At 35.8% G+C, this 10,009-nt stretch overlaps 1 protein-coding gene across 1 annotated transcript; it reads left to right on the top strand.

Annotated features, from left to right (window-relative positions):
- The first annotated feature begins 226 nt into the window (after window positions 1–226).
- On the top strand, window positions 227–9,611 carry LOC149215226 (L-gulonolactone oxidase 2-like). Its single transcript, XM_089391048.1, has 3 exons — window positions 227–904; window positions 8,347–8,602; window positions 8,706–9,611. Exons 1-3 carry the CDS (start codon window positions 239–241, stop codon window positions 9,521–9,523), a joined length of 1,740 nt encoding a protein of 579 aa, XP_089247174.1. The 5' UTR covers window positions 227–238; the 3' UTR covers window positions 9,524–9,611.
- Window positions 9,612–10,009: the final 398 nt, after the last annotated feature.

Genomic DNA, 10,009 nt, shown 5'->3' with positions numbered 1-10,009 from the left:
GGTGTTGTGAGTAGAATCAAATATGAAAAGGTTGTTGAACGCTGGAATTCTATACGTTTTAACTAACCACTCCATTTTTATTAACATAATCTCGCTCAAAATTACTCAAGCAGGTAACTCAACTAGAGGAAGGATCGTTTAGAATTATGTTCCTTCATTATATATGGAAGCCATTCCCACTCTGTTCATGTTGTTTATATAATTCGTTGTCCGCACTCTCGCGTTGTTATTCTTTTAAATGGCGTTTCAAGCAATTATTGCGTTTTTTCTGTTAGGGTTTCTGTTAGGGTTTGTGAAATGTAGCCCGCCGGGTCCCGTGGTGGAATGTTCTAACGAGTTGAAGAACTGCACAGTTTCGAATGCTTATGGATCATTTCCCGATCGAAGTATCTGCAAGGCTGCCGAAGTTGTGTATCCTTCTACCGAAGATGAACTTCTGGCTTCGGTTGCGGCGGCCGTTCGGAAGAACCAAAAAATGAGAGTTGTGACGCGTTACTCGCACAGTATTCCCAAGCTTGTATGCCCTGGTGGAGAGTCAGGTCTCATAATCAGCACTCGCGACCTGGATCGTGTTGTCTCTGTCGACAAGCCCGGGATGACGATGACGTTCGAGAGTGGCATAACCCTAAAGAATCTCATTGATGCTGCTGCCAAAGAAGGGCTTGCTTTGCCTCATTCGCCTTACTGGTTGGGTGTAACTCTTGGGGGAATGCTAGGCACCGGGTCTCACGGCAGTTCGCTGTTTGGCAAGGGAAGTGCGGTTCATGAATATGTTGTGGGGATGCGATTAGTAGTCCCTGCTTCCCATGGTGAGGGATATGCAAAAGTTGTGAATATCAATGAGGAAGACGAAGATCTCAATGCAGCTAAAGTTTCACTGGGTGTTCTTGGAGTTATTTCCCAGGTACTGATGCCTTATTCCCTTAATGAAAGGCTATATTTTATTTTACAGCGTTTGGAATTCATCAGACAAATCTTAATTACGCACGTCCATATGCATTTTACTTTAGATAATTGATCTTTAGAAAACAATTAAGATTTATTGTGATTACGATGGATGTTCAGATAATTGATTGATCTTTAGAGAACGATTAAGATTTATTGGGACAGTTATGTAAGAATTATTTTGGAAGAGTGAGGTTAAATTGAGCTTACTTATGTCCTCCTTATTCCAAAATTTTGGAACTGGCCATGGAATTAAGGTCAACGTGTCAAATATTACTTGGCGCTAATTGAAAAAAATGTCATTTCCCTTATTCTTTATATATCGCTTTGAATTAAAATTAAAAATTTGATATACATATATCAATCTAATTTTCTTTGAACATTTAGGATATGTCTAACCATTCATATTCCTTTGGTCTAACTCTTGGTCAACCAGAGTTTCTTTCTTTAATTTATATTATCATAAGTCAACCAGAGTTTCTTTAATTTTACTGGCATTTGTGTAGGGGCCGTGATTTATAGTCATTTTTTTTTTGTAAGCTAATGTATGATTCGTTAATATATTAATCGCAAAACTATGTACAGTGAGATACAGAGACTCCTGCCTCGAAGGGAAACCAGGGAGAAAAACACCAAGAAACATCCATGTCCAGCCCTGCCCCGAGGGGAAACCAGGGAGAAAACTGCAAAGATAAGTTCAGAGATGTCCACACCTGCCCCGAAGGGAAACCAGGCAAACTTCAAAGATAAGTTTGTTAACTGCGTGTCTAGGAAAGAAGAAAAGTACTACATTTCCGCCATAGCAAAACGATGCTAAGAAAAACTACAGTAAGATTGCAAAAAATAAGAACAAGACTACTGTTTCTTATCTTCCTGAAGAAGGTCCGGGTCCAGCTTGACAATGCCTGCACCGCGAATGAGCCGAGTCAGCTTGTCCAACTTCCTATCCTGCATCATAAGAGTAAACTCAAGGTTCTTCAGTTCTTTTTGCATATGGCCTTGGGCAATGTCTACCATCTCTGCTGCTACCTGTTCCATGGACTTGGCAAGCAGACGCTTAAGACCCCAGTAAACATGAAGGGACTGCTTATACAGCGACATTCTCCCCCTGGTATGGCCAGGGTCAGGGAGATAGAGCTCCCAATCCTCCATCTCCGGATCGGATTGCTCCTGCAGGGCCTCGTCCTCAAGATGGTCGACAATTCGGCGAATTTTTGGATGAGTATCATGCAGATAGGCACGCTCTGCTTCCGCCAGTCTTCGCTGGATATCCCTCTTTCCCCTTCCCCGTCCTGGAATCCCTGCATTATCTCCTTCCTCCCGGCCAGGACCACGACCCCTTCCTCGGCCCCGTCCTCGTCCCTTGCGACCGCGGCCGCGCCCTCGCCCACCACGGGATACTGCGGCAGCAACATCCGGAGGGCCACTATCTTCATCTTCCTCATCTTCCTCCGCTCCAACCTCAACCTCAGTCCGCCGCAACCACTTCCCAACCTTGCCACCCGTAGGCTTCCTGCGCGGTGCACCTCCAGACCTCTCCCCTGCGGGGTCACCGACATCTGCAGAGTCCTCAGAGAGGTCGATAGGGGTATAACGCAGACCTTCGTCCTCAGCAGACATCCCCTGAGGCGGTCCCTGACTGCGTGTTCTGCGACCCTCAGAGGGAAGTGCAGCCATACCAGCCATACGTGCAGAGAAAGAAATTTCGAAAATCCACAGAAACGATAGGCGAGACAGAAGACCAAGATGCCTAATATAAGCGCTGCGGAAGAAGCCAATTGCATGGATAGGAATACCTGTCCACCACCCTCGATAATCTTGGTAAGTACTATCGTTTGCACACGTCGCAGGAGGAGAGCTGGGATATGATGTGCAGGCTGTCCTGCCCATGCCACCACACACCCACCACTGTACCCAAACTGCCGTCAATCTGGAGGAGGGTAGTTGCGCGCATGCCATCAATAAATGAAGGCAGATGTGTTGCAGAGTCGTGCCACTCATGATCTTGGTAATGGAAATGTTATGCTGTCATGTCGCCCCCCATGGCCTCATCATTATCCTGGCGGAGGATGGCGGCCAGCTCACTCCAGCGTTGGTCGTGATGGAAGGAACCCCAACTACCATCAAGCACCCTACGTGAATCAGCAGTAGCCCAGTTGGCCAAGTAGTCAGCCGCCCGATTGCCACGGCGCAACACATGAGCGAGTGTGATGTAATCAATTCGTCGAAGTTGCTCCGCAATATCTTGTATAATAGCAGCAACCCGCCAGCTCTTGGCAACCTGATCCCACGGCTTTCCGCACTGTAGTTTCTTTAGCATGTCAATAACGAGCTGGGAATCCCCCTCCACAACGAGATTGTGGTAACCATTCCTTACTGCTATGCAGAGCCCATGGTATACCCCCCAAAGCTCGGCCTCATTATTTGACAGCTCCCCTCCCCACTCCGCATATATCCAACGCGTCCTCCCGTAGCTATCCCGAAAAACTCCACCCCAACCCGCCTCCCCTGGATTGCCCTTGGAGGCACCATCGAAGGTTAAAGATTGATTTTTTTTTTCGATGGACAAATTCCGATAGAACTCGTCCACAAATATTCTTAAATAATTTATGAGGATATTGTATATGAGGGTATTGTATATGTATTACATTCTGCAATTTTATGAGTGTTAGGTTTGTCATTATATCAAAAGTTGTAGGCAGCAATCAACTAATTTATGAGGATATTGTATGTGGATGACATTCTGAAATTTTATTAGTGTTAGGTTTTTCATTACACTAAATATTGTAGGTAATAATAAACTTTCAAACCTTGAGGGTAGGTAGTAATAAACTTTCAAACCTTGAGATGGTGGTTAGTTTTATATATTGCAGGTAATAATAAACTTTCAAACTTTGAGGGGTAGGTAGTAATAAACTTTCAAACCTTGAGGTGGTGGTTAGTTTTATATTGCTAGTGTTAGTTAGTAATTTTTGGTAGGTAATAATAAATATTTAAATTTTTATTTTTAATTTGAGGGGGTGGTTAGTTCCATATTTCTAGTGATAGTTCCATATTTTTAGGTGGTAGTTAGTCAATTCCATGTTTTAAATATGGCTATTCCATGTTTTAAATATGGCTGTTGGTCAATCCCATATTCCCAAAGTAGCCGTTAATCCACTTAATTGATGGGCAATGAGGGGACTGTGAGAAATGCCTCTGACGACCTGTGAAAACAACTCTCAGAAAAAACTTAATCATAACTTTGGTAACCGAAAAATACTCATCATAACTCTATTCCAGCTCTTTTAAAAATCTGAATAACACACAAGTGAAGCTAAAAATTAAACAGCTAACTATAGGTGAAGTTAAAAATTGAACAGTTTAGTTAGCTGCTAATTGCATTTTCAAAATATTCCAAAACCCTCCATCAATACAAAAACGCCCGATCTAACCTTCTCAGAACCAGTAGGAGCTCCTTTCACTACCTCTGCGGTGTTAGAGTCATCTGATAATCCTACGCGTGAGAAAATCCAGACAAGTATGAACTTCGTCGTAGTTTTGATTCAGGGACAGAAACCATGAAATTCCTAAACTAATCCATCGTGCAGAAGGATACAATATTAAATATTTCCCAGCCATGGAAGCCGCGAGCCATAAACAATTGAGGTAAATATGATGCAGAAGGAAGGGAACCAGATGATGCAGAATACATAGCGTGCAAACCTTCCTCTCGTATTATGGCAGTGTAATCCATCCGAAGGAAAAAATAAAGCTAGTTGTGTAGTATTTGGGCAAATAAACCAATCACGGGCCACATTGAAAAACTTTGTCGTCGTTCAGCACAGGGTCCCTATCGCTGTTCCAAAAGCGCCTAAGCTGGTAAGCCGATTGAAACGTACGGTGATCTTCTTCTTACTAACTCTAACTCTTACAGAGGGTTTTCAAGAGTTGGAAGACTTCGTTGAAGCAACTTTTCTTAGGAAACTACTCTGTACTTTACATCGTTGACCGACAGAACATGCCTTCAGAGTCCATTTGTTTGGTGGCCTACTAACCATTAATAATCCATTCAAATTTTGATGACGTCCGTCAAGATGCGATGCATTCAAATTTCTCATTCACAAGATTTATGGTGATCTCGTCATCAACTTAGAATTACAGTTCAGGGTTTCCATCTATGATTAAAGTTTATGGAGATTAATATAGTTAGTAAGCAAATAAGATATTAATTGAGAATTTTTAATAGTTAATTTTTATGATAAAGAGATGGGAGAGAAACACTCTTATATTACTATAGTTTTTGATGATTTAAGAAGTCAAGAAGGTTAGAAATGTGGTAAAGGTTTTGGAAATTAGAATTGGTCTGAGTAAGAGGGTAGCAAAGGTGTGACTTACTCTTTAGTTTCAAATTTTTTTGGGAATGGACTAACTCCTAGTTTCATTACTCAGTTTTACTACTCATGAGAATTAGTTCTTACCTTGGCAAAGCCCATTTTTCCAGGTTTTGGCTAGAGTTAGAAGTAATTTTAAGGAACTTTTTGGCTTTCATGTTGTAAAGCCTTTTTTATACATCAAATATCTAAACATAGTCATGCTTTCAATAGGCAAAGGCTAGCTTCAATTAAGAGAACATTGTGGGGAGTATTTTCTTTGATTGTGTGATTGTAAATTATAAATTTCTTTTGAATAAGCTTGATCTTCCTCCACTATTCTTTAAATAAAATGGCAGCCCTCAATCTCACATCCATATAAAATAACAAAAATAATAAAAATGTCAAAAGAAAAAAATTTATTTCGAAGTATCTCTTATTCAAAATATTTAATACATTATTACTTATTACATATTATTTTTTATATAATTCCATTTCACTGGTTAATTTTCATTTCCATTCTCCTTTTAGTTCTGCATATATATTTTAAAAAACATGTTTTATTAAATGATTTTAATTCAAAATATCTTACATCTATTCGTAATTTAATTAATGTAATTTTCTATATTGTAATTTATGGTATTTAATGCACTGCACTGCATATTGCTTATCTTATAACTCTACTCATACTAAACCAGTTGTCCCGCTGACCCATGGTTACCTTTCCATGTAATTAATTTTCATTTTCACATTCCTTTGGTTATGCATTTATGTCTTGAAAAACATATTTTATTAAGCGTTGTTTAATTAATTAGATTGAAAACATGAACCAGTTGTCCCGCTGACCCATGATTACCTTTCCATGTAATTAATTTTCATTTTCACATTCCTCTGGGTATGCATTTATGTCTTGAAAAACATATTTTATTAAGCGTTGTTTAATTAATTAGATTGAAAACATGATTTTAAATTATGTTTTAAATAATTGTATTAAATATATTTTAAATTTAAATATAGATTTAATTAAAACGATAATTTTTTTAAATTTATCTCATTAAAAAAATTCATTTAAAATATTTGACATATTTCTAGATATAATAAATCAATAATTCAAAAAGTCAAGCGTTGATTAAGAATGAGTTTCTATACATATGACTAATCAATTCCATGTCAAAAAAAATTACATTGAAATATAATTCATATTGAATTTTTGAATTTCATAGAAATTATATTGCAAAGTCTAGCAGGTCAGGAGAGAAAATTTATATGTTATATTGCAAAGTCTAGCAAGTGAGGAGAGAAAAAAAGTTTTTCCTAGTATAATTTTGATGAAATTTAGGGTAATTTTTTGGAAATCAAGTTTTAGAAATTTAAGGGTTTTTTAATGTAGATGTTGAATCTATTTTCACTATTAAAAAGATAATTTGAACACTTTACTTTTATATTTTTGGCAAAACAACCAACCAAATCACTAAATTCCTAAATGAAAACTGTCATCTAAACAAAATTGTTGCATGCTTAGATAAATCCAATTATAATTGTTATTAAAATATTTTTATTAAAAAAATATTTATTAAAAAAATATTGAAATATTTAATTTATGATTTATATTAAATTAATTTTTAATATAATTTTTGTATTTATAATTCATAATATTAATAAAATATATTAATATCTATTTAAATGATATATATGCTTAATCAGTATTGAAAATAAAACATACATATCTATAATTTATATCTAAATAAAAAAATTTGAATTAAATATTTCAAAATATAATTATTATTTTTGTTATTTAAATTTAATGTTATTAATTTATAAATATATATTTTATTAAATCTAAATAATAAAATTTTAGAAAAATAAGTTTAAATATAGAATATAATAATTTTATTCACAATATGATTTAAAGATATAATCATTTTTGACATCATTAGATTGAAACGAGTTACTTTAATTTTCATAATATAATTGATGTAGTTATATAAATTAAATGGTTGACAGATATCGATAAACAATTGATAACAAACATCAAAACACATAATTTATGATAAAGCTAGCATTAGCAAGATTAAAAAAACATAAAAACTAACTAATTTATAACTTTGTTATTAGTAATAGTAGTTATAAAAAAATTACTATATGAGTTAAACATATATATATTTAAAAATAAATAAAACGTACAACAAGATTATTAACAATAGAGATTTTCAATTTATAAATATGATTTGTTACCACATCATGTGTCAATATTATGGTTTTTTAATACCAAATAGCTAAAAAACCATAATAAATTTTATATGACACTTGTTTATATGAAATTTTTGTCTATTAGTCAATTTAATTAAAATGATAAAGGCCATCACTATATTTAATATAAATTTTGACTTTTAATTAACTACTATTAAAAATATTTTACTATTCACAATATTTTATAATATTTGGTGAAGATAAAATTTATACAAATCACTTAACAATTATAAAATATTTTTTTGGAATAAATCACATTGAAGATTTTGGTTGACACACTTGGAACCAACAAGTGTGGTTCATCATCATGTCTGGAATATAAACCACACGTGTTGGTTCAAAACAGGTAAACCAAAATCTTCAATATGACTTATTCCCCAAAAAAAATATAATTATGATATAAATCACATAAGCTTAAATTCAAATATCACTTAACAATTATTAATTAAATTAAATTTTGATAATTTTATTAGTTTATCTTATTTGTATCCATTAAACTTCAAGCTATGGTAGCTTTTTAAAATATTTTGGAATCATATAAATATCTCATTTTGTTAGTAAGATTCAGAAACATTCCCAAAATAAAATATTTGGGAATTAAAAATAAGAGTGAGTTCAAATTTCCTTTTACATCAAAGGAATAGGAATGTTACTCCAGTGTATATGTTCTATAATATTCTCTAAATAACAATCTAGTTAAGCTCAACTCATCACCCTAGAATTCCTATAATTTCGATCGAGAATCAAGCATGGAGCTTCTCCGTACTAACGTTTAAGATTGTCTGCCCTTGTTGTGCAGGTAACTCTCCAACTGCAACCTTTATTCAAGCGATCCATAACAAACATTCAGAGTGATGACTTCGACCTTGAAAGCAGGATATTGCTGTTTGGCCTGGAGCATGAGTTCGCAGATGTTGCGTGGTACCCTGATCAGAGAAAAGCCGTTTACAGAGTGGACGATCGAGTCCCTGTTAATACGCCAGGGGATGGAATAAATGACTTCATAGGGTTTCGCCCTACTTCGACAGTTTTTTTAGCTATTGTGAGGGAAGCAGGTAACATAATCCAACATGGATACTCAGAGAAATTGATACACATGCAGATATCAATATCACCTATAGATATAATCAAATTAACTCTTCTCAAATTTTCTTGCAGAGGAGGTTGAAGAACTGGCTAATAACGCTGAGGGCAAATGCCTTCTATCACAGATTCAGGTTTCTATCATTTTTGGAATCGGCACAGGACTGGAGAACAAGGATTCCTTGTTTTTGGGATATCCAGTGATTGGTTATCAGAACAAAATGCAATCTGCTGGTTCGTGTCTTAGTAGCCCGGAGGACGGACTTGAGACAACATGTGGATGGGATCCTCGAATCAAAGGCTTATTCTACTTTCAGAATGGATTCAGCGTGGGCCTCTCGAAGATCCAGCAATTTCTTCTCGACATAAAAAAACTTCGTGACTTGATTCCCAGCAGCCTGTGTGGAATTGAACTGTACTACGGTATTCTGATGCGATATGTGAAAGCTTCAAGCGCTTATTTGGGAAATCAAGAAGATTCAGTAGACCTCGATATTACTTACTATCGAGCCCATGATCCCAACACTCCCCGACTGTACGAAGATGTGCTGGAGGAAATTGAGCAAATGGCTCTAATGAAGTATGGATCTCTGCCACACTGGGGAAAGAACCGAAACATTGCGTTTGACGCAGTGATGAAAAAATATAACAAATACGAGGCGTTTCTAGCAGCCAAAAACAAATACGATCCTAAGGGACTTTTCTCCAGTGAGTGGACTGATGGTATTCTGGGAATAATAAAGGAGGGAGTGATCATAAAAAAGGATGGGTGCGCTCTGGAAGGATTGTGCGTGTGCTCAGAGGATGCGCATTGTTCTCCTGAGAAAGGTTACTTCTGCAGACCTGGGAGGGTGTACACAGAAGCACGTGTTTGCAGACGAGAGGGAACTTGATACCAGTGTTTGTGGAATTACATAAAGATATTATATTGATTCATTCTGATTTCCTGACTGTAAATTGTGCTATTTTCTGTAAACTATAACGTTGATTCTTTTATACGGTGCCATCAATACTAAGATATTTCTCCAGATAAATGTGTTCAAGTTAATGAGATATTTGGAAAGCTACCATCAATATACCCTGCAAGTTAAAACTAACCTTAAAATACAATACAGCGTACATTATAAAATTGAATATGATAAGTTTATTAAAACGAAATATTTCCTTAATCACAAAATTTTTCAAATAAGGCATTTTAGGTATAAATTAGTTTACAGTAAAGTGCGATGTTAAATCACCTGGTATGATTCACATTCAAATCGTTGTGTTAAGTTACGGTATTTTTTAGGTTCCTTATTCAAAAATATACAAAAGGTTTTTATAATGATAATAATAAAAATGAATATATTGTTAAGTGTGAAGCCAAATTTATGTAAGAT

Source organism: Pinus tabuliformis, chromosome 1_1 (genome assembly GCF_031772625.1).
Source record: "Pinus tabuliformis cultivar Carrire ecotype Pingquan chromosome 1_1, CPIR1, whole genome shotgun sequence".
In the NCBI taxonomy this organism is placed as follows: Eukaryota; Viridiplantae; Streptophyta; class Pinopsida; order Pinales; family Pinaceae; genus Pinus; species Pinus tabuliformis.
The sequence above is the reverse complement of the archived record's forward strand: the minus strand, read 5'-3'. Positions and strand labels throughout refer to the sequence as shown.

Excerpts from the sequence above, each read along its gene's own strand:
- LOC149215226 (XM_089391048.1), top strand. The coding sequence starts at position 239 with ATGGCGTTTCAAGCAATTATTGCGTTTTTTCTGTTAGGGTTTCTGTTA. Across the intron at positions 905-8,346 it reads TTCTTGGAGTTATTTCCCAG|GTAACTCTCCAACTGCAACC; the intron begins GTACTGATGCCT and ends CTTGTTGTGCAG. Across the intron at positions 8,603-8,705 it reads AGCTATTGTGAGGGAAGCAG|AGGAGGTTGAAGAACTGGCT; the intron begins GTAACATAATCC and ends ATTTTCTTGCAG.